Source organism: Plecotus auritus (genome assembly GCF_963455305.1).
Source record: "Plecotus auritus genome assembly, chromosome: 4".
Lineage (NCBI taxonomy): Eukaryota > Metazoa > Chordata > Mammalia > Chiroptera > Vespertilionidae > Plecotus > Plecotus auritus.
In genome coordinates, this window is record NC_137775.1 from 572,382 (window position 1) to 596,811 (window position 24,430).

General features: G+C 63.2%; 1 protein-coding gene across 1 annotated transcript in view; it reads right to left on the reverse strand.

Moving 5' to 3' along the window:
- SMOC2 (SPARC related modular calcium binding 2) overlaps positions 1-24,430 on the reverse strand; it is an 87,931-nt gene that overhangs the window by 14,485 nt on the left and 49,016 nt on the right. Inside the window, exons 7-9 of the mRNA XM_080665591.1 lie at positions 24,183-24,257; positions 12,377-12,563; positions 8,672-8,754 (exon numbers count right to left, since the gene is read on the reverse strand). Coding sequence (XP_080521717.1) covers positions 8,672-8,754; positions 12,377-12,563; positions 24,183-24,257 — 345 coding nt within the window. The remainder of the gene's footprint in view (positions 1-8,671; positions 8,755-12,376; positions 12,564-24,182; positions 24,258-24,430) is intronic.

Here is a 24,430-nt window from a genome sequence, read left to right on the forward strand (position 1 = left end):
TCTCAGAGCAGGTGTGTCCCAGGGAGGTGTGTCCCGGGGCAGGTGTGTCCCGGGGCAGGTGTGTCCCGGGGCAGGTGCCACCACCCAGCCAGGCCGTCCAGGGACCAGTTGTAGGCATGAGCTCTTCTTCAGCAGAGCACAGAAGACAGCCCAGAAGTCTCAGCTCAGAGGAGGGACCGCAGGGGACAGCCCCCACCGGGGGCCCCGGGCGGGTGAGCGCCTGGCCTGTCGACAGAGAGCTCACAGCCAAGGAAAGCGCCGTTTGCAGAGAGAGGACACGCTGCCCTCCCCAAAGCACAGGAGGATCGCTGCAGCTGTTGTTTACAAATCTGCCCAAATAAAGCTCCCAGCTCAGCCTACTTCTCTGCGGAACCCTCGGGAAACACTCGCATCGTCTTAGATTTCCAGGCAAACACTTGGGCTCCAGTCCTGGTTTGACCCCACAGGAGGCGCGCTGCCCTGCCCCGGCCCCCGGCCCCTGGCCCTCCCAGGAGGAGGCTCATGCTGCCCCGATGCCAGCCTCGCCCGCCCGCACCGGGGCCCAGGGCCCTGCAGCCACGAGGCCTCCGAAAGAGGTATCGCACTTGATAGAAAACGAGTGTGTTGTGCACTTTCCAGGAAGCGGAAGGTTAAAAAAAAATCAGAAGCTTTTTGTACTGAAATCACTGGTCTCAGAAAACCTACTCATACAGTTTCTTTTCCCGTTTTCTTCCCACACCAACGGAAACACACTCAGGCTGCTGCCTCAGGGACACCCCAAAACAGGGCTCAGTGCAAACGTACCCGCCAGGCAGCCCCCGCACCTCACAGCCCAGTCCCACGCACCCCACCAACAGCCCAGAGAGACAGGCTCTCCCCGGGTGCTGGGGCGTGTAATTTAAGGGACGCTTTCCCCACGTCCGATGGTCTGCGGTGCCAAACTCCTGGCCCATTCCCCATGTCCGATGGTCTGCGGTGCCACGTCGCCTCTGTCGTACCCGGCGCAGGGAACTGAAGGAGCCGCACAGGGCTTACCACCGCAAACCTGTAACACGCCGCTGTCGCGTCGTGAGAACCAGCCGCCAGCTTCCGGGGGGGCTTGTCAAGCACGCTCTGTAGTGCCCGTGACCCCGGTTCCTTTCATGTCAACTCACAGTTTCCTACGCTCCGACACCTCTGAGGTGAGCACCCAGGGGAGCAGGCTTCTCTCGCCTCCACGCCACTGCCGTTCCCACGGGACCCGCGGGGCCAGGGCGGCGATGGGGCCGGGAGCCAGCAGGCTGCCCTGGGGACCCCCCTCGCGCCCCCTCTGCCCACGGCTGGGTCAGCCCTCCCCTCACTAGGAAGCCCGCCGTGGAAAAGGCGCCAAGATCCTCCCCAGAGAGGGGGACCCACAACCACAGCGACAAACCCCACAGGCAATGAGTTCAAGACACGGAGGCGGGGTCACACCAGGGGGGGCCGGTGACCAGTGACCGCTGGCGAATCTCACCAACGTGAGTCAGAGATCTGGGTCTCCAGGACCCAACACACCCAACAGCACAGAACAGCAGCGCACGGTAAGAGCAAGAAGCGAACGCAGCCTCAGGTGGCGACGAGGAGAGAGCAAATCTCTGTCTGAGAAAAGCGGCCCCGCCCTGGCCGGCATGGCGCAGCGGACAGAGGGTCAGCCTGCGGACCAGAGGGTCCCGGGTTCGATTCCAGGTCAAGGGCACGTACCTCGGTTGCAGGCTACTCCACGGCCAGGCCCTGGTTGGGGCTGGTGCAGGAGGCAACCCATCCATGTGTTTCTCTCACATCGGTGTTTCTCTGTCTTTCCCTCTCTCTTCCGCTCTCTCTAAAAATCAGTGGGAGCATATCCTTGGGTGAGGATCAACAACAAAACAAAAAAACAAAAAACAAACTCATTACTTTATATAAAAAGAAAAGAAAAGAAAAGAAAAACGATCCCATTCCCCAGCCAGTACGGCTCAGTGATACAGTGTCGTCCTGTAGACTGAAGGGTCCTGGGTTCGATTCGGGTCAAGGGCATGTATCTTGGTTGCAGGCTCCTCCCCAGCCTGGGCCCCGGGTGAGGAACGTGCAGGAAGCAGCCAATCGATGTGTTTCTCTCACATCGATGTTTCTCTCTTCCACTCTCTATTTTTTTTAATATATTTTATTGATATTTTACAGAGAGGAAGGGAGAGGGATAGAGAGTTAGAAACATCGATGAGAGAGAAACATCCATCAGCTGCCTCCTGCACACCCCCTACTGGGGATGCGCCCGCAACCAAGGTACATGCCCTTGACCGGAATCGAACCTGGGACCTTTCAGTCCGCAGGCCGACGCTCTATCCACTGAGCCACACCGGTTTCGGCATCTCTCTCTTCCACTCTAAAAATCAATGGAAAAATATCCTCGGGGGAGGATTACCAAAAAAAAAATTAAAAAAAAAAATTGATCTCGTGAGCTTAGGGCTCCCCCACAGACTAAGGCTGCGCGCCCCCCGCAAGTTTCCGGGGACCCACCAGGCACCCACGGAGAACAGTGCCGTCTGACAACAGGGATGAGAGGTAGGGGTGACCCACTCCCGAGAGGATGCGGGGACCGGGGCCGCTGTGCGGGGACCTGCCCGTGACCGTGCGCTCAGCCCATCAGAAGAGTCTACACATCCTGGCGATTCCCCAGGACGTCTGGGTTTAGGAACCAGCCCTGGTTTTCACCGATTTCCGCGGGCGGGTAGATACGGTGAGGCAGCCCTGCCTCACGGCGTCGGGAGGGGAGCAACAGCGCAGCGAGTCCCCTGCGAGCCCGCCTGGGCACCAGGAAGGTGAGGCTCAGGGCCTCCCGCTCCTGCCTTTTGTAAACCGCCTCTCACCAAGGATGGAAGACGGGCGTGAATCTGGACTTGCCGCCCCTTACAGGGAAACCCCAGCCTCTGAGGAAGCCCCGGTGCTTTCGGCCACTCAGCCAGCAGCGGCTGACGCGTGTAACAAGCGGGGAAGCGGCCAGCGCCTCCTTGTACGACGTCCCCCATCGGCACCGATGTCATGTCCTCTGCACGCTAAGGAAAAACAAACTCGGCCTCTGTAACTCGTCCTCATGTGTTCTTACTTTATTGTGAGTTCGTAATTCCCACCATTTGCCCCCCAGGTTTCTCCAGTTTCTCCTCATTTTCTTAAAAATCAGGAAGAAACGAACTGAGCTAAATTTTCTAATAAAAACCTCACTAAGACCTCTGCCGAGTGCAGGGCAGCTACTGAGCTCAGCTCTTGCCTTTTCTATGCCTCCTGCACCCTCTCCGCATCCTGTCAACTTTGCTTTTAAGAAGCAGCAAGCCCCACGTAAAAGATTCGTCTCGCGCCTGCTCCTCTGAGCTGTCGGGGCTCGTCCCGCCCGAGAGGAGCCTCTGCCGCACACCGCGAGCGGGACCGCCCCTCGGGGTGCCCGCGCTCCGTCGCGAAGTCTTAGGCAGAAACGTCTGGTGGGTTTGCGTATTTTACTCACAGCACCCTTTTCTCCGTAACGCTGGAGGTAACGGTCTATTTAGTCGTCATTTTTTTAAATAGAAGGCAATTTCCTTCTAAAGGACTAGTCATTCTACAAACTTAATTGCGTATTTCATCATCCACAGCCGTAGGACGTGAAACAAGGTCTCCTCTCTCCAAGCAGTGCTCTTGAGAATCGGCGCCTCCCCCCCAGGACCCGGCGCAGACTCTGACACAAGCAACGTTCTTCTTCTAGTAACGTCGTGATGTCATCGAACAGCGCTAAACAGCAAACACGCATTTCATATCCGCTCCCACACACGGCGCACCTGACCTCACCTGCACACCTGTCCTCACCTGCACGCTTGTCCTCACCTTCACGCCTGTCCTCACCTGCACCCCTGACCTCACCTGCCACCTGACCTCACCTGCACGCCTGACCTCACCTGCACGCCTGTCCTCACCTGCACGCCTGACCTCACCTGCACGCCTGACCTCACCTGCACGCCTGACCTCACCTGCCCGCCTGACCTCACCTGCACGCCTGTCCTCACCTGCACGCCTGTCCTCACCTGCCCGCCTGACCTCACCTGCCCGCCTGTCCTCACCTGCCCGCCTCTCCTCACCTGCACGCCTGACCTCACCTGCAGGCCTGTCCTCACCTGCACACCTGTCCTCACCTGCACACCTGTGGTCCTATACACCTGTCCTCACCTGCACGCCTGTGGTCCTACACACTTGTCCTCACTGGCACACCTGACCTCACATGCACGCCTGTCCTCACCTGTACACCTGTCCTCACTTGCACGCCTGACCTCACCTGCACGCCTGACCTCACCGGCACATCTGTGGTCCTAAACAGTACCAGGGAGGCAGGTGCCAGGGAGGCAGGCGCCAGGGGGGCAGGCACCAAGAAGCCCTCCAGGTGTGGCTGGAAGCCCTGGGCACAGCATGGCACCCACTCTCCGCATCCACAGGGCGAGCGGGCTACCTGCCTGAGCCTGAGGCTCTCCTCTGGCTCGGCTACCATTCAGCAGACCCGTGTCTGTGAAAACGGCATTTGATCTGACGCGGCAATCGCCGAAGCTGACACGTTTAATGGGTGAAACATCGGCCCCTCCTCTGTCTGTGAGAGAGCCTCGAAGGCCGAGTCCAGTGGAGGAAGGTGAACATGGCCTCTGCAGGGCGGCCCTCAGAGCAGCCGGAGCCTCACGTGGGGGGTGAGCATCGCTTCACGCCGCCTCGGAAGGTGCTGAACTAGGACGCGAAAACCCAGGTGCTCTGAGGGGTCTGACTCAGCCAGACCCGCGTCACTGCCGTTAGAAGAAAAGAGGCGGCGCCACGCATCGACGCTGTGACTGGGAGGCAGCCGGCTCTGCACCACGAACAGCCCACCCCGGGGTCACTGTAGGGCGGCTTGGTTTCCCTAATAAGGATGCTTATCTCCGAAGAATCGAAGAATCGCGATGACGCTGCGGCCACGGAGGCGCGCTCACTCCCAAACCTCCTGAGCCTGCACCCAGGCCTCTGGTTTGTGTCTGAGGCCTGGGAGGCGGGAGGCGGCATCTGGGTGACAGCGCCCCAGTCTCCTCCTAGGGGCAGGGCGGGGTGGGGTTCCTCCCCCCTCATCCCCCAGTCTCCTCCTAGGGGCAGCGGCGGGGTGGGGTTCCTCCCCCCTCGTCCCCCAATCTCCAGGTCAGGGCGGGTGGGGTTCCTCCCCCCCTCGTCCCCCAATCTCCAGGGCAGGGCGGGGTGGGGTTACCCCCTCTCTGTCCCCCCATCTCCAGGGCAGGGCGGGGTGGGGTTACCCCCTCTCTGTCCCCCCATCTCCAGGGCGGGGTGGGGTGGGGTTACCCCCTCTCTGTCCCCCCATCTCCAGGGCAGGGCGGGGTGGGGTTCCTCCCCCCCATCCCCCCATCTCCAGGGCAGGGCAGGGTGGGGTTACCCCCTCTCTGTCCCCCCATCTCCAGGGCAGGGTGGGGTGGGGTTACCCCCCCTCTGTCCCCCCATCTCCAGGGCAGGGCAGGGTGGGGTTACCCCCTCTCTGTCCCCCCATCTCCAGGGCGGGGCGGGGTGGGGTTCCTCCCCCCCCCTCATCCCCCCATCTCCAGGGCAGGGCGGGGTGGGGTTCCTCCCCCCCATCCCCCAATCTCCAGGGCAGGGCAGGGTGGGGTTACCCCCCCTCATCCCCCCATCTCCAGGGCAGGGCGGGGTGGGGTTCCTCCCCCCTCATCCCCCAATCTCCAGGGCAGGGCAGGGTGGGGTTACCCCCTCTCTGTCCCCCCATCTCCAGGGCGGGGCGGGGTGGGGTTCCTCCCCCCCCCTCATCCCCCCATCTCCAGGGCAGGGCGGGGTGGGGTTCCTCCCCCCCATCCCCCAATCTCCAGGGCAGGGCAGGGTGGGGTTACCCCCCCCATCCCCCCATCTCCAGGGCAGGGCGGGGTGGGGTTCCTCCCCCCCATCCCCCCATCTCCAGGGCAGGGCGGGGTGGGGTTCCTCCCCCCCTCGTCCCCCCATCTCCAGGGCAGGGCGGGGTGGGGTTCCATAGCTGGGACAGGACCTCTCTCTCCACAGCGCCCTCCCTGGATGTGCTCTCTCTAAAGGCCCGTCTGACACTCAGACAAGCAACACTGACGGGGCTCCCTCCCTACGACCAGCTGTCCCCACAAGACGAACCCCCACCCGGGCCTTTGGTCGCCGTCCGTGCTGGGTTCCACGGTGAGAGCTCCCGCCCGCTCGCTCGCCGCGGACACAGGCCCCACGGCCCCACCAACACCTGACGTTCAGGGGACCCTCCTCGGCGTGCAGGTCGATGCAGGGAGAGTGCAGTCTCCTTTGACCAAAAACGCCAAGACTCTTGGTCCCGTCGGGACAGAGCACAGACCCTGAGACGTGAGCGAGACCCGCAAGCGTTCGCCGCGGGCTCTCCGGGCGCCGAGCGCAGGCCCGAGTCGCTGTTTCCCGTAGAGAAAACTATCCTCCGCCAAATGCCGACGCCGACTTCCCTGGCCATGGAGGCAGAGAGCCCGCCGCCTGCTGGTGGCGGACACGGAGCACCCGACTGCGGGGGAGATGCCACCAGGTGTGCAGAAGGCACTCAGGGCGGAGTTTGCACGGTTGTGCGCACCTTCATGCGGCCCCCACCTCCCCCCCCAATGCCGAAAGAAGCCGGATTCACGAACCCCCGTGCTGAGCCCGACACGGAGAAACAGCGTGTGATAAACATGACGTCCCGCAGACCCTGATCCGCCTCCAGAGGAAGAGGCTGCACGTGGAGCGGGAGGATCCGACTGAGACAGGAGGGCTGGGAGAGCGGGGCCCGGGGTGGGGTGGCCGTGTCCCGCGTTGGCTGCTGCCTGACCCTGCTCCCGGCCCCCTCCGTGTGTGCCAGGCGTCTGCATCGCCGCCCGGACGGAGGCCTGTGAGCGAGTGAGAGCTGTGGCTGTGGCTGTGGCTGTGGCTGTGGCTGTGGCTGTGGCTGCGCTCGGTCGGCCTCTGCCCTCGTGGACAAGCAGGAAACACCTTTACACGCAGAATCTGAAACCCGCTTTATCGCTCACAGCGCAAACCATGCAAGACCCAGACGTGGTTCTACACAGGCCCCTGCCCGGCTGCGTGAGAACCCAGATTGAAGGCGTGCTCTCCGCCCAGGAGGCTGCCTCTCTCGAAGGCACGCGGCCGGGAGAGGTTTAAAGGGAGAAGGAGGTAAAGATAAAACAAAATAGCAGCGCGCTCTGCTGATGCCGTCCAATCCTCCACGCGGTCCAGCCGCGGACACCTGCTGGGTCGACGGGCACCGGCCTCACCTACGCGGCCACGTTCGGCTCCTGGAGGCGGGGGCGCTGAGTTAAAGCAACCCTGTTGGCGTAGCACCGACACACGGGCGTTTTGATGAGAGAGAACCCGTAACACCCCTTCCCCGCACGTGCTTTGGACCGTTATGAGATCACGTTCTGAGAGCACGCTCCCAGCCTCAGCGCCGCGCACGGAGGCCTCAGCGATCCCGCTCGCCCGATGCAGACAAACCCGGGTTCACGGAGACCGAACCCTCGGCCCGGAGCAGTCGCGTCCTTTAAAAGGAAGGTCGCCCTGGCTGCGGGTCCTCGCTCTTCGTTACCCCGGATATTTCTTGCCTCGCCCGTCTCTACCCAGCAAAGCGCATTTAGCATGGAAGGCAGATAAAGCGCTTCATAGACAAGAAACAGCTCACGGAGTTCGTCACCCCCAAACCAGTATCACGCGAAATGTTGAAGGGTCTTTTTTAAGATGAAGAAGAAGAAGAAAAAGGATTTTAAAAAATACGCACAGCCCTAACCAGTGTGGCTCAGTGGGTAGAGCGTCGGCCTGCGGACTGGAGGGTCCCAGGTTCGATTCCAGTCGAGGGCATGTGCCTGGGTTGTGGGCACGTCCCCCGTGGGGGGTGTGCAGGAGGCAGCTGATCGATGTTTCTCTCTCATTGATGTTTCTGACTCTCTGTCCCTCTCCCTTCCTCTCTGTGAAAAATCAATAAAATATATATTTTTTTAAAAATACGCACAATAAAATGGCAATACATACGTATCTGTCAACAGTTGAATCTAAAAATCAAAATGAATGAACAAAGAATCTAAAGAACAAAATAAACTGATGAATAAACTAGAACCAGAGGCGTGGACACATGGAACAGACTGACGGGTCTCAGGGGGCGGGGCGGGAGGAGATAACCAAAGACCTTGGTGGTTGCGTGTGTGCGTGTGAGCGTGTGCGTGTATGCGTGTGCATGTGCGTGCATGACCTATGGAACAGACAATAGGGTGGTGAAGGCCGGGGTGGGGGGAGCCGGGTGGGGGGCAATGGGGGAGAGGGGGACATCCTGTAATACTCTCAGCCGTGAAGATTTCTTTAAAAGGACTCTCAGAAGACGACATGGGAAGGTCCGCTCGCTCTTCGGCAGGAGCGATCCCGAAGCTCAGGTGGAGGGTCGCGCCGCGGCACGTTCCGAGGCGGACAGACGTGGCTGCCCCTGGGACAGCGTCTCCGCCACCACCACGGACACCAGTGTCTCCGCCCACCCTGGCGCCAGCAGGCCCCTCGGGAGGGGGACGATGGGGACCGGCTGCCCTGAGGACCTGTCCCCGCCCCTGGGGACTGAGCTGCCACATTCTTTCTCTTCCCAGCCCCCAAGAAGCTCTGAGTGTCGGTCCTTCCCCACGCCCCACCTCCCCGCCCTGCGCCCACTTACCCTGCAGCTGGCGGCCCTTGTAGAGGTCCCGGGCTTTGGAGGGGTGCGCCCTGGCCGTGTTGTCGCATTTCGGCTGCTCGTACCTACGAGGGGGGGAGGGCGGTCAGTGGGGTCAGGGCTCTGAACGGGGGTTTCTTCCCTTCCTCACTGGTCCCCTGAGCAGGACCCCTGCTGGCCCTTCAGGGTGAGGGGGCCGGGGTGGGGGGGGTGGGGGGAGGCTGGGGAGGCTCTGCTGCTGTCGGAAGGGCACAGGTGTCGTCACGGCTGCAGGTGACGCACAAGCCACAGAGCCCGCTGGGAAGTGGAAGCCACAGAGCAGAGAGCAAACGGCTGTTAAATCACGTCCTGCCCGGCCCGCATGGCTCATCGGCCCAGGAACCAGGAGGTCAGGGTTCGATTCCCGCTCGGGGCACAAGCCCGGGTTGCAGGTTCGATCCCCAGTGGGAGGTGTGCAGGAGGCAGCGATCAATGGGTCTCTCTCATCATTGATGTTTCTAGATCTCTCTCTCCTTCTCCCTTTCTCTCTGAAATCAATAAAAAACATATATTTTAAAAGTCATGTCCTAGAACTGGACGCTGAGTGTCAGCTGGTCAACCTGGAGGCAGGGGACGTGACTGGCTGCGTGGAAGGCAGCCCCATGGCCGGCCCTGCCCTTCGCCAGCAGGAGGTCCAGCCCCAGAGAGGGGGCACCTCTGCCAGCTCAGGCTGTTTCCTCGGAGCCTGGAAGGGGGGGATGTGCTGACAATCAGCGTCATGACAAGGAATGACAGGTGAACGGGCGATGCATGACAGCAGGCCTCCCTGCCCTGATGTGTCTCCTGGAACTCGGAGGCGGGGAGGGGCCGCCTGCAGGCAGAGCAGGGATGGCTGAGGCTCTGCCACTGCTGACACTGCCCTCCCGAGATGGGGCAGGGCGGGGGTGGGGTGGGGAGGGCGTGGGGGCAGGGAGGGGGTGGGGGCAGGGAAGGGAGTGGGGAGGGCGGGGGAGCAGAGAGGGGGTGGGGGCAGGGAAGGGAGTGGGGAGGGCGGGGGGTGGGTGTGGGGTGGGGAGGGCATGGGGGCAGGGAAGGGAGTGGGGGCTGGGGGGGAGGGGGGAAGGGAGGAAGGAGGGCAGGGGGGCAGGGAGAGGGTGGGGGCAGGGTGGGGAGGGCGGAAGGGGGGAGGGAGTAGGGAGGGCGGGGGAGCAGGGAGGGGGTGGGGGCAGGGAAGGGAGTGGGGAGGGCGGGGGGGTGGGTGTGGGGTGGGGAGGGCATGGGGGCAGGGAAGGGAGTGGGGGCTGGGGGGGAGGGGGGAAGGGAGGAAGGAGGGCAGGGGGGCAGGGAGAGGGTGGGGGCAGGGTGGGGAGGGCGGAAGGGGGGAGGGAGTAGGGAGGGCGGGGGGGCAGGGAGGGGGTGGGGGCAGGGAAGGGAGTGGGGAGGGCGGGGGGTGGGTGTGGGGTGGGGAGGGCATGGGGGCAGGGAAGGGAGTGGGGGCGGGGTGGGGAGGGGGAGGGAGTGGGGAGTGGGGAGGGGGAGGGAGTGGGGAGGGCGGGGGGCGGGTGTGGGGTGGGGAAGGCATGGGGGCAGGGAAGGGAGTGGGGGCGGGGTGGGGAGGGGGGAGGGGGGAGGGAGTGGGGAGGGTGCAGGGAGGGAGCGGGGAGGGAGTGGGGGCGGGGCGGGGCGGGAAGAAGGGGTGATCCCCCGCGGGTGGACGGAAGGCAAGAGGGACCGGCAGGGACAGCACTCGAGTGCTGATCGCATCGCTGGGCGGCCGGAGCAGCTCAGGGTTGACAGCCTGAGGCTGTCTCTGGGCTGCGCCTGGACCGTGCCTGCAGCCACCCTCCCTGAGGGCAGCCGGGCCAGGAACCAGTGCCGACTGGAACACAGGCACAGGCCGCGGTTCAACGTGCAGAAGGCTGCTTCCGGGCTCTTAGAGGACAGCACGTGACAGGAACCCCCACATCGCACAGCAAACCCGCGAAGGCCCCGTGCTGACCTGTGTGTGTGTGGGGCCGTGTGCGGGGTGTGTGGGGGCCGTGTGCGGGGTGTGTGTGGGGCCGTGTGCGGGGTGTGTGGGGGCCCGTGCTGACCTGTGTGTGTGGGGCCGTGTGCGGGGTGCGTGGGGGCCCCGTGCTGATCTGTGTGGGGGGGGCCGTGTGCGGGGTATGTGGGGGCCCGTGCTGATCTGTGTGTGGGGGGGGGCCGTGTGCGGGGTGCGTGGGGGCCCCGTGCTGATCTGTGTGTGTGGGGCCGTGTGCGGGGTGTGTGGGGGCCCCGTGCTGATCTGTGTGTGTGGGGCCGTGTGTGGGGTGTGTGGGGGCCCCGTGCTGATCTGTGTGTGTGGGGCCGTGTGCGGGGTGTGTGTGGGGCCGTGTGCGGGGTGTGTGTGGGGCCGTGTGCGGGGTGTGTGGGGGCCCCGTGCTGATCTGTGTGTGGGGGGCCGTGTGCGGGGTGCGTGGGGGCCCCGTGCTGATCTGTGTGTGGGGGCCGTGTGCGGGGTGTGTGGGGGCCCCGTGCTGATATGTGTGGGGGGGGCCGTGTGCGGGGTATGTGGGGGCCCGTGCTGATCTGTGTGTGTGGGGGGCCGTGTGCGGGGTGCGTGGGGGCCCCGTGCTGATCTGTGTGTGGGGGGCCGTGTGCGGGGTGTGTGGGGGCCCCGTGCTGATCTGTGTGTGGGGGGCCGTGTGCGGGGTGTGTGTGGGCCCCGTGCTGATCTGTGTGTGTGGGGCCGTGTGCGGGGTGTGTGGGGGCCCCGTGCTGATCTGTGTGGGGGGGGCCGTGTGCGGGGTGTGTGGGGGCCCCGTGCTGATCTGGCCGGGGCCCTGGCCGGCCGAGCTCTGGCGGGCGCCGTGAGCCAGTGGCGGGGGAGGGGGCTCTCCGTCGTCCCCGTGGCTGCGTTGGGGACGCACTGGCCACCACGGCCTGAACGAGTCGCAGCTCCTCTGAGTCCCAAAGCTGAGCGCCCGGGAGATGATTTCACAGAGGGACGGACAGACAGACGGAAGGACAGCGGGCCAGGCGTCCGACGGCATCTCGTCAGCGGTCCCCCAACCCTGGCTGCGGGAGGTGCCCAGCTGTGTGTCCCCCTCGCGGTGCCAGGGTCACGGGGGGACAGTCGGGGACGTCCCGCTGGAAGGCTGACACGCTCGCCAGGCCCCCAAGGGGAGCCGTGGCTTCGTGGTGACGTCCGGCGAACTTCGACCTGTGTGTCAGCTTCTTGTGTGCGGACATGGAAAATAGAGCGCGAGCTGCAGAACCCTTTAACCCACGGGAGCTTCTGGGAGCGAGGCCGTGTCCCCTGGCGGCGGCAGGAAGTGCTGGCTGACACCCCAGCTCACAGGGCCTGTGTCGGGGCCCGGCCTGGCCCTGAGCCCGTCCTTCCGTGTGGGAGCCGCGGGGCACGTGTTTCACGGCACAGAAAGCCCTCGGGAGGCGGCTCCCTCAGCGTGTGAAACGCTGGCTCCTCGGCCGACCCCGGGACCCTCCCCCACCCTCCCCGGGCCCCCGCCACCCCGACAGCAGAGGGCTCTCCACGCTCCCCGCACGAGGCCACGCTGTCGCCGGCTGTGGTCACTCCGTCAGCCCCGGTCACCTTCGGAGGACAGTTCCCTCGTCCCCTTGGCCGAGGCCACTGTTTCCCTGGATGCGAGGCACAGAGCGGGGGGCAGGCTAGGGGCGGTGGGAACTGTGGGTGGGGGTCCCCCGCCCCGCCGCACCCAGGCTCACCTGGTGGAGGTGCCGGGGATGGGCCGCCCCGTGTCCACCAGCACGCACCAGCAGTAGCCCGTGCTCGGGTGGCACTGCACCGGCTTGTAGAGGCCGCCGTGCGCGCACTCGGGGATCACCACGTTGTCGTTGCGCGGCTGCCGGGCCTCCTCCAGCGCCGACTGCTGCTCCTGGTCGCACGAGGACGCTGAGGCGAGGGGGCGGGGTGAGTGCGCCGGGACCGGCATGCAGCCCGCACAAGCCCCGTGCACACCACACACAGCCCCGCACACGGCCCCCCACACGCCCCCCACACACCCCGCACACGGCCCCCCACACACCCCACACATGGCCCCACACACACCCCGCACACCGCCCCACACACACCCCACACACAGCCCCGCACACACCCCGCACACAGCCCCACACACAGCCCCCACACACCCCGCACATGGCCCCCCACACACGCCGCACACACCCCGCACACAGCCCCACACACAGCCCCCACACACGCTGCACACGGCCCCCCACACACGCCGCACACACCCCGCACACAGCCCCACACACAGCCCCCACACACGCTGCACACGGCCCCCCACACACGCCGCACACACCCCGCACACAGCCCCACACACAGCCCCCACACACGCCGCACACGGCCCCCCACACACCCCGCACACGGCCCCCCACACACCCCGCACACGGCCCCCCACACACACCGCACACGGCCCCCACACACCCCACACACGGCCCCCACACACCCCGCACACGGCCCCACACACACCCCGCACACGGCCCCCCACACACCCCGCACACAGCCCCACACACACCCCGCACACAGCCCCGCACATGCCACGTACACACACCGCACACGGCCCCCCACACACCCTGCACACAGCCCCGCACATGCACCACACACAGACGTGCACATGGCCCTGCACACACCCCACACACGGCCTACACACACCCTGTACACACCCCACACACGGCCTACACACACCCCACACACACCCTGCACACATCCCACACACGGCCCCCCACACATGCCGCACAAGGCCCCCCACATACACCGCACATGGCCCCGCACACACCCTGCACACAGCCATGCACATGCACCACACACAGACGTGCACATGGCCCTGCACACACCCCACACACGGCCTACACACACCCCACACATGGCCCCGCACACAGATGCGGAGAGCTGGGGCACGTGTGAAAACTCCACGTCAGGAAACTCGACTACACAGAGACCCTCCTGGAGCAGGGCCCCCTCACACAGACTCCCCCTCTACACGGTCACATAGTGCAACATGCTTAATACACAGAAGGTAACATGTTACCTTTTACTGGTGAGCACAGCTTGTATAAAAGACCTTGCGCTGTGCACATGTGCACACACTCACACACACACTCATGCACACACAGCCACACACCTACACACATGCACACACTTATACACACACACTGCGGGTTCCTCTGCACGTGAGCTGAGGGCATAATTGTTTACCGTTGAAAACACACAAATAAAAAGAGAAACTCTAAGCTCAAAACCTGACAATCAAAGAAACGAAGTGAGTCTGTTTAAAAAGACGGTTCAAGTCCACGGACAAAGGCTCCGCTCTTCCGTCTGCTTCTGCCGTTTAATTCCGTGTCCAGCCAGCGGTGGCCATTGGCGAGGCAGCTGGGGCACGGGTGGTGCGGCCCGAAGCGGGCAGCGTGTGGGACGGCACAGAACGGCCGCCGGGCCTGGAGGGCGCAGCGGAGCCTGGCTCTAATGACAGGTGCGGGGTGCTGAGGACCACCTACACGCATCACCCACCGCTCCCTGCCCCTGCCCTCCGTGGCTGCTATCCGCCTGGGCAGGCATGTCTTACTGTGGGCGTCCCGGGAGAAACAGGAATCAGGGGGACCTTTCAGGTTCTCTGCCGTCCCGGCGGCGGCCTCCCTGGCTGACCGCAGCCTCCCGGGGGTCGGGGGGCCTCGAGCCAGTAGAAGCGAGATCCTGTCCGTCCAGGCCGACATGGCGGGTCGGTAACATCTCCCAGCGGGTGCTCCAGCGCTGCCTGAGCGAGAGGTGCGGGAAGACCCGGGAGGGTGCAGGCGTCCCGTTCCTCCAGAGGCGCTCTGGCCCGTGGCGGAGCCCAGCTCAGTCTGCAGAGGGCCACGCGGGCCTGGGGCGCAAAGGCGCTGACCTCTGAGTGTCTGATCTCTGAGAGTGTCTGACCTCTGAGTGTCTGATCTCTGAGAGTGTCTGATCTCTGCGAGTGTCTGATCTCTGAGAGTATCTGATCTCTGAGAGTGTCTGACCTCTGAGAGTGTCTGACCTCTGAGTGTCTGATCTCTGCGAGTGTCTGATCTCTGAGAGTGTCTGATCTCTGAGAGTGTCTGACCTCTGAGTGTCTGATCTCTGCGAGTGTCTGACCTCTGAGAGTGTCTGATCTCTGAGAGTGTCTGACCTCTGAGAGTGTCTGACCTCTGAGTGTCTGATCTCTGCGAGTGTCTGATCTCTGAGAGTGTCTGACCTCTGAGAGTGTCTGACCTCTGAGTGTCTGATCGCTGAGAGTGTCTGACCTCTGAGAGTGTCTGATCTCTGAGAGTGTCTGATCTCTGAGAGTGTCTGATCTCTGAGTGTCTGACCTCTGAGAGTGTCTGATCTCTGAGTGTCTGACCTCTGAGAGTGTCTGACCTCTGAGAGTGTCTGACCTCTGAGAGTGTCTGATCTCTGAGAGTGTCTGATCTCTGAGAGTGTCTGATCTCTGAGAGTGTCTGATCTCTGAGTGTCTGATCTCTGAGAGTGTCTGATCTCTGAGAGTGTCTGATCTCTGAGAGTGTCTGACCTCTGAGAGTGTCTGATCTCTGCGAGTGTCTGATCTCTGAGAGTGTCTGACCTCTGAGAGTGTCTGATCTCTGCGAGTGTCTGACCTCTGAGAGTGTCTGATCTCTGAGTGTCTGATCTCTGAGAGTGTCTGACCTCTGAGAGTGTCTGATCTCTGAGAGTGTCTGACCTCTGAGAGTGTCTGACCTCTGAGTGTCTGATCTCTGAGAGTGTCTGATCTCTGAGAGTGTCTGACCTCTGAGTGTCTGATCTCTGAGAGTGTCTGATCTCTGCGAGTGTCTGATCTCTGAGAGTGTCTGATCTCTGAGAGTGTCTGACCTCTGAGAGTGTCTGATCTCTGAGAGTGTCTGACCTCTGAGAGTGTCTGATCTCTGAGAGTGTCTGATCTCTGCGAGTGTCTGATCTCTGAGAGTGTCTGACCTCTGAGAGTGTCTGATCTCTGAGAGTGTCTGATCTCTGAGAGTGTCTGGACCCTGGGAGCCGCAGTCTGAGGCCTGTGGGCTCCCAACACATCCCCTGGGGCTTTCCTTACCCAGAATCGGGTCTCCTTTTTGTCCGTAAGTTAAGAACTTTCAACACAGAGATCTGACTCTAGCAGAGTCCGACGCGGACTGGGCGTTCGGTCTTCACGACCCTGATTTTCAGCTGACTCGTGCTCTGGACAGACACGGGAGGAGGGGCGCGCGGCGTCGGGCCCGAGCTAGGGGCTGGCGTGTTGGCCCAGCCCCGCGGGGTCCCCGCAGGCGGCTCACCCGTCGCTCACACAGGCAGCGGCCGCCGCGTCCTGGGAACGCCACCACCCGGGGGGTGCGCTAGCTCGCCCTGACTGCCTCCTCCAAGGCCTCGCCAGCGCACGACCCCGCTCAGCAAACAGATACGTGAGCAGCCCGGCCGGCGTGGCTCGGTGGCTGAGCATCAGCCCACGAACCAAAAGGTTGCTGGCTCGACTCCCGGTCAGGGCACATGCCCGGGTGGTGGGCTTGACCCCAGTGGGGGACATGCAGGAGGCAGCCGGTCCGTGATTCTCTCTCACCGATGTTTCTCTCTCTCTCTCCTTCTCCCTTCCTCTCTCTCTCTCTGAAAACTCAATAAAAACCTGTTTTTAAAAATAGACACACACACAGCCTGTCCCTGCGTCACCCGGTGTCTTAAAGGAGAGGCTTTCGCTCCTACGGTGACTGGGAACGGCCAGCGAGGACGTTAGACCCCGCGAGGAAGCCGAGGGCTGAGCTGAGTGTTTGCAGACGCAGCTGTGACCGCGGCGGCGGCGGCGGCGACACATTCCCCGCAGCTGCCTGGGAAACGCATCGTTGACCTCACCCCTCACCTGGCCCTTTCGCGAAGCTTTGCCAGTGGAGAGATTTATGGGGTGACCCTCTGGGCACAGGCGCTGTCCCGCTTACCCAAGGACACGCTGGGCCACAGACGTCCTCCCGGGAAGGCCGTGAACTGTCCCTGAGGACCGTTGGGCTCCGCGTAGGAAAGGCCACTGACTGTGCCCACCAGCTCTTACAGGGGTCCTCAAACTACGGCCCGCGGGCCTCATGCGGCCCGCCGAGGACATGTATCCGGCCCGCCGGGTGCCACTGCCTGTCCTGCTTAGCAGCCGACGCGTCCCGGGCCCGCAGTGCGCATAGGAATTTGTTCATAGTTTTTTTTTAAACTATAGTCCGGCCCTCCAACGGTCTGAGGGACAGTGAACGGGCCCCCTGTTTAAAAAGTTTGAGGACCCCTGGGACTCTGCGAGAGAATGACCTCACGAGGTGCTCCTGCCGTGTCAGAGAATGACACTTCAGAGGCCGATGAGCTGCTGTTACCTCTGCCGTTGAGTTCGGTAAACCCGCTCCTGTGGGAACTCCAGCTTCTCAGGGACACGCAATTCCAGTCACGCTCGCGTCTCGGCCGTCTCCCCTCTCGAACCGTTCCCTCTCCCCCCGACAGCCCCTCACGCTGAGCCTGTGTGATCGGCCGCGTCTCAGGCAACACGGGAGGGAGGGCGCGAGTGAGTCAGCTCCCCGCAGACGCGCTGGCGGCTCCGGCAGCCGCGGGGGGCGTTCCGTGTTTCTTGCTTTGGCTGCTGCTCTACCACCACATTTCCCTGCCCCGCTGTGCGGCTCATTTCCTCCTGTTCAACGTCGTGTTCCTTTGTCTTGAGAGTTTTTATGTACAGACCAGGGGCCCGTGGCACGAAGGGATTCGTGCAATAGGCCTTCCTTCCCGTGGCTTCCAGCACCGGCTTTCCTCCGGCACCCGGGACCCAGGCCTTCGCTCCGGCCGGAGTCTGCCGTCTTCGTCTTCGCTGCGGCTCTCCGCTCCCATGGATCCCTTCGCCCACCGCCCTCCCTCTCATAGCAGGCGTCCTGCCCGCCTGGCCACCCCATGCCTGGAGCAGCTGGGCAGCCGCCATCTTTGGCCTTCTAATTTGCATACTCACTCTGATTGGCTGCGGGCGTGGCGGAGGTACGGTCCATTTACATGTTTGTCTATTATTAGGTAATACGAGACAGCATGATAGACAAGCACTGTACGTGAGAGAGGGTAACACGCCATCCTCCGGGGTCTGCACAGGTTAATCCCGTTTCCATGACTTCTAACGGGAACGATGATTCCGTTTGCAAACAGCCTCCACACGGAGCCCAATTCTCCACGGCGCCCCCAAAACCCCCTTCTGCTCCCCCCTCCACAGTCACGGTCCCCAACCAGGGCCTGGGCACCACGAGCCCCCCAGGCAACCCCAGTCCCTCCAGCACCACCACATCCATCCTGAGCAGCTCACACCCAGCCAGCCCCCTCCCGGGCCCTCCTGGCCACGGCTCACGGCCCCCCGAGGCCTAGTCCACGCTGAGCGCCCGCACCTGCTCCCCTGGGGACCGCGTGCGGCCGCCTGTGGTCGCTGAGACGCACGCGGCGCTGGCTGCGAACGTGAAGGGGCGGTGGTGCCGGGTCTGCAAGGAGGAGTTCGGAGCCGGACGGACGGACCAACTCAAGCGGCAGCAGGAAGGAATCAGGGACCAGGCTGGCTCCGACGGGACAGACTTTACAGAGAATGAGGCCCCATTTCTGCAGCACTTTCCAGCATCTAAGCCAGCCGTGGGCAAACGATGGCCTGCAGGCCGGATCCGGCCCGTTCGGCTGTTCTATCCAGCCCGCGGAGCCGAAAGAGCGGAGGGTTCTCTTGCTCTCCCCTCCGCTCCTTTACTTTGAATTTATATGAGTTCACACAAACACTCCATCCATGCTTTTGTTCCGGCCCTCCGGTCCAGTTTAAGAACCCATTGTGGCCCTCGAGTCAAAACGTTTGCCCACCCCTGATAAGCACACGAGCGCTCACTCGTCAGCCACCCACAGCCACCGAGGGCGTGTCCAGTAGGCACGGGGCTGACCACTCCCGGGAACTCGGATTCCCGGCCCACAGGTGGCTGAGCCACCCCACTACCCGCCCTCGCTCCTGACCCGCACCGGCTCCACGCAACCCTGACCCCCTAACCCCGTGCAGGGTGTGGCCCCACACTGGCCGCCTGAGGGCGCGGGGGTGGGAGGCAAAGCCCTTTCGCACGGCCGGTGTCACCCAGAGCTGATGCGCGTCCACCGTCTCGGGGCCCCGCCCAGGAAGCCTGACTCGGTGGCTCGGGGTGACCTCAGGCAGCCGCCTCCTGGCTCAGCTCGCAGGACCCCGCACTCCGGGCGCCAGGCTGTTCCACACGGACCTCGGCCTCCCTCCCTCGGCTCCGAGACGCTGGTCCCCTAGGAACCCAGTCTGGGAGCCCCGGCCTGGGCTGGACTGAGCCGCCGGGGCCGTGTCGGCACCCAGGCCCTAGGTCATGGCCAGGCACCACTGCGTGCTGACCCGCTGACGGCTGGTTGGCGGCAGTGTGCTGCCAACCGCCGGACAGACGCTGGGTTTGCTCGGCTGTTGCGAGAGCATCACCGTCAGGGAATGACAGCCGTCCCTCCGAGCCAGAGGCGGGAGCCCTGACCCGTCACCGAATGACCCCAAGGACGGTGGCGCCCCAATCGCAGAGGCGGGTAAGCCTCCAGGGTTACAGCGGAGCAGCCGACTGGAGGGTCACGTGCGTCTGATGGAGCCCCAACTGAGGCCATCCCAGCAACCAGCCTCCCCGCCCCCCAGCCTGCTGCTCCCGAGCCGGTGACCCCCACGTTTGTAGCTGGTTTGCTTCCTCAGTCAGGCCAGACCCCCTGCTTGGCCTGCCTCCCGTCGCAAAGACACCCAAACCCGGGACACAGTCCTCCTCCTCCTCCTCCTCCTCCTCCTCGGAGAGAAGGCGGTTGGCCTGCATCCTGTGGGCCTTGGTGGCTGCTGGGGGGGGGGGAGGCGTCCTGTTGGGGGGACCCTGTCCTGCTGAGGGAACCCGTCCCACTGGGGGGATCCCGTCCGGCTGAGGGGAACCCGTCCCACTGGGGGGACCCTGTCCTGCTGAGGGAACCCGTCCCACTGGGGGGATCCCGTCCGGCTGAGGGGACCCGTCCCACTGGGGGGATCCCATCCTGCTGAGGGGAACCCGTCCCACTGGGGGGATCCCGTCCGGCTGAGGGGAACCCGTCCCCCTGGGGGGATCCCGTCCTGCTGAGGGGACCCGTCCCACTGGGGGGATCCCGTCCTGCTGAGCGGAACCTGTCCCACGTCTAGTGCCCATTGTGTCAGCTGCTGTACTATTTAAGTCACAGAAGAACTGGGTTTAAAATGGAGCCGCAGACCAAGCCCTGTGGTCAGCCCTGCGGTCAGCGGGCCCCCCGGAGGCCAGCGCGGCCACAGCCTGCTCAGCCCGCTGCCCAGGGCCGGTCACCTCCTGCCGACCTGAGGGGCAGAGCCCCCCTCCTGTTGGGGAGGGAGCTGCAGACGCGTTTGGCAGAAATGTTCAAACGGAGCGGATTCTAAATATTTACCTTGTGCCGCTCCCAAGGCGCAGGGCACGGCGTCTGGTCCCACGCGCGTCGCCTAATAAGGCAGCGTCGGGTCCGGTCTGTGCGGCGGCCGTCCTGCGCGCCCAGACACCCTGAGGGGCTGGGGCCCTGTGCCGGGGAGCAGGAGTGGCGGTCGGGGGCTGTGTGACCCACACGGAGGTCAGGGCAGATCCGGGCTGGGCGATGAGGGTCCACTGGCCTCCTGTCACGTGGCCTCACACGCAGATCACCCCCTGAAACGCAGGGCTCAGGAGCGACCCTGAGCGAGAGCCCCCAATTCCCCAGCGGAGCTGGGCAGGAGCCACCCCGTGACCTTGCTCCTTCCCGGGTGTCCGGACCCCACGGCCTCCCGCCCGCTTCCTGGGCCCCTCAGCCTCCCGCTCACTTCCCGGACCCCACGGCCTCCCACCCGCTTCCCGGACCCCACGGCCTCCCGCCCGCTTCCCGGACCCCCCAGCCTCCTGCCCGCTTCCCGGACCCCCAGCCTCCTGCCTGCTTCCCAGACCCGCGGCCTCCTGCCCCCTTCCTGGGCCCCATGGCCTCCTGCCCCCTTCCCGGACCCCACGGCCTCCCGCCCGCTTCCCGGACCCCACGGCCTCCTGCCCGCTTCCCGGACCCCCAGCCTCCTGCCCGCTTCCTGGCCCCCCAGCCTCCTGCCCGCTTCCCGGACCCCACGGCCTCCCGCTCACTTCCCGGGCCCCCCAGCCTCCTGCCCGCTTCCTGGCCCCCCAGCCTCCTGCCCCCTTCCCGGACCCCATGGCCTCCTGCCCACTTCCCCGGCCCCGCGGACGGAGGCACCCCCAGGCTGGCGACGAGCAGATGCGCGTCCACCTGGAAGGCAGCGGGGCTGTTCCTGACAGAGCGGCACAGGCTCAGGCCCAGCAGTGGCCTCCGTGGTGTTCCCCGAAACAGGTGGAAAACTTAGCTTCAAGCGGGACCTGCACGTGGACGTGTCCAGCAGCTCCACCACCATCGCCTGGACTTGGAAGCCACCAGAGTGTCCTTCAGGGGACGGACAAATGGACGGCGGGCCCTCAGACCACGGAGAGGACTCGGCGGTTAAAAGAAATGGGCCAACGTGCCATGACAAGACCAGGAAGAGCCCTGGCTGGGGTGGCTCAGTGGGTAGAGCGTCGGCCTGCAAACGGAAGGCCCCAGGGTGGATTCCCGATCGGGGCACGTGCCCGGGTCGTGGGCTGGATCCCCAGTGGGGGGCGTGCGGGAGGCAGCCCATCTGATTCTCTCTCATCACTGATGTTTCCATCTCTCTCTCCCTTCCTCTCTGAAATCAATAAAAACATAAAAAAAAAAAAAATAGCGGGAAGTAGGTGGCAGCCCAGTTATAGAACCACAGTTTGGACACTGAAATCTAAGAATTCCATCTGATATGAGGAAAACCCCCGTTTACAGTTAGGAAAACTGGGGAAATTCAGCACATTTTTAGGTAGATTCATATTTTCGCAGAATTCACTTTTTCGGCCCACATTTAAAGGGAGCTATTTGCGTTCTTTTTTCTGTATTTTGATCTCTTCAAATGACCAAAACTTTATAACTTAAGAGTCTCGTTGGTATTTGATGTTTTTGCAAGCCTGCGTTTAAAACGTGAAATTAAAGAGTGGGGGAATAATATTTTAAAACTTAGAAACCCACAAAGAACACGGAATCGGCATGCCTCTTCCCCAGGGAACGCCATTTGCCAGGACTGAGAGCAGAATCAGAAGATGACTATCGCTTGGCGCTGAGCTGAACGTGCAATAAAACCAACGCCGTCCTCGCCGGGAAGGCAGAGCTCATAAAGCCGGGAACATCGTGAGCAGGAGGCGGTGGGACGGACGGAGCGGTCTCAGGGTTGGGGGGCGGGGGGAGGAAGAATCCTTTTATCCCAGGGAAGGGGGGGGCGGGGAGCCCATCACAGGCATGAGCACTTGGGAGCCGGGGTGGGGGAGTCCATGGCCCCAGCCCCACGCCCGTGGGTCTCGGAAGGTTGGCCCCGCGGCCCCACACGGGATGTGGGAGAGCCACGGGCCGAGAAAGAAAGCAGACACGCTAGCCCAGTGGTCAGCAAACTCACCCGTCAACAGAGCCAAATATCAACAGGACAACGATTGAATTTCTTCTGAGAGCCAAATGTTTTAAACTTAAACTTCTTCTAACGCCACTTCTTCAAAACAGACTCGCCCAGGCCGTGGTATTTTGTGGAAGAGCCACCCTCAAGGGGCCAAAGAGCCGCATGTGGCTCGCGAGCCGCAGTTTGCCGACCACGGCGCTGGAGGATCACCAACCTCAGATTTGAAATAAATAACGAGACACATGGCCAGTGGCCCAGACTCTGCGTGTCTGCAAGCTGTCCCTCCCCCGAAGCCCTAGGTAAGCCCGGGGGGGCCCAGTGGCCTGTCCTGTGGCCGCACACTCCGGCCCCCGGGGCTGGGCACGGCCCCTGTCAGCGCCCTCTCGGCTGGGCCGTGCGTGGCAGCCTGGGCGACGGGGAGCTGGCGGGGGAGGCGGCCCCTGTGCATAGCTGTCAGCCGCAAGGACCCCCGGGGGGACGTCACACAGCGATCCTCAGACAGAGCCCCCCCGGACCGTCAGACACCCCCCAGAGATCAGAACTGATGTGACGAAGGCAGCAGGAGGAGCACCAACATGTTGTCCTCAACACAGACAAGCCAGTGCCTCGGTTTACCCAGAGCAGGGCAGGGGACGCCTGGCGAGGACCCCGCGCTGCCCACGGCCACCGGACCGTGGCCCCGGCAGGCCCGAGTCCCACCTCCCTCCGTCGCAGCATCGCACGCCCGGGGACACATCCGCGTCCGCGTGTCGGGGTGCAGGACTCAACTGAGCAATGGGGCCAAGCTAACAGGCGGCGGAGTCCCCTCAGGTACCCCCCGACTCAGAAGGTGGACAGGCGGGCGCTGTCTGTGCAGATCTCTCCACGCTCCTCCTTCCCCTGCCCCCGCCCCCGCCACTCTGTCCCCCTCCCCCACCACACTGCCCAGGCCCGTGGAGGAGCCCCCAGCCCGGGGGGACCTGCCCTCCTCACAGTCCCTGACAACCACAGCTCCCCCACCACGTCCCTCGCAGGACCCCAGCCTTCACGGGGCACCGGGCACGTGGCCGGACAGTGGGCACGTGGAGTTGACGGCGTACAGGCCCACGCGGCGATCAGACTACTCTGTGTCCCAAACGTCGATAAGACTTGCGAACGTCACACATACACGGGTGTTAAAACACGCTTTGGGGGAGAGCCGGGAGCCCCAGGCGCCGAGGTTCTAACGCGAAGGCTGCGTGTGAAGGTCTGCATTTCCCTCGAAATCGACCACGGAGACTCGGGCTGCGGACGCTTAACCCTGGGGCGCGGCGTTCTCTCCGTGAGAATCGGAGGGAGGCTCATCAGGAGGGCGAGGGAGCCGTGCAGGCGTGGACAGCACGGGGACACGCAGGCACGGTCGGTTCTCACGGACAGCAGGTCACGGACCAGACACGCGGCAGCCCGCACCCATCTCCAATGTCCAGTGGCCGGTTCAAACGTGAAGTCTGGCCCGCCGGCGTGGCTCACTGGCTGAGCGTCGACTTACGAACCAGGAGGTCGTGGTTCGATTCCCGGTCAGGGCACAGGCCTGGGTTGTGGGCTCGATCCCCAGTCGGGGGTGTGTGCAGGAGGCAGCCGATCCATGATTCTCATCATAGATGTTTCTCTCTCTCTCCCTCTCCCTTCCTCTCTGAAATCAATACTAAAATACATATATATTTTTTAAAAAGTAAAGTCTGTCACTGATTCGCCGCAAAGCCATCACGCAGTTCTGAGGATTTTGAATTAAATTAGTCAAGTGTTTCGACATCGCTGGCCCTCGGTCAAAAACACACACTTATTATCAAACATTTCCACTTTCACCTGAAGCTGTCATTTGCGTGGCGCCCACGGAGAAACCTTGCAGAGACTAGCAAACGTCACAAAAACACCCACATCTGAACTACGTAGTTCGGTGCTCACGCCGTAACCAGGGAAACATGTGCCGTCCACACTCGCCCTCGAGGAAACGAAGCCAGGGGCACGGGCCCATTTACCTGAATGCTTGTTGGTTTTGTTCTGCCGGCTTTTAACTTGTTCCGTCCACAGCGTCGGGTAGCGCGAGGCAATATCTAACAAAGCAAAACGGGGGGACGGTCATTTTTAGTTCATCTTCAAAACACAGCCTCTCAAAGAGTTCAGCCGGAAGCCTAAGAGCCAAAAAAGATCGATATCATAAACGAATGCACGTCGTACATGTGTAAAGAGAGTTACGAAATAATTCTGTGCACGAGGCAGCAGGAAA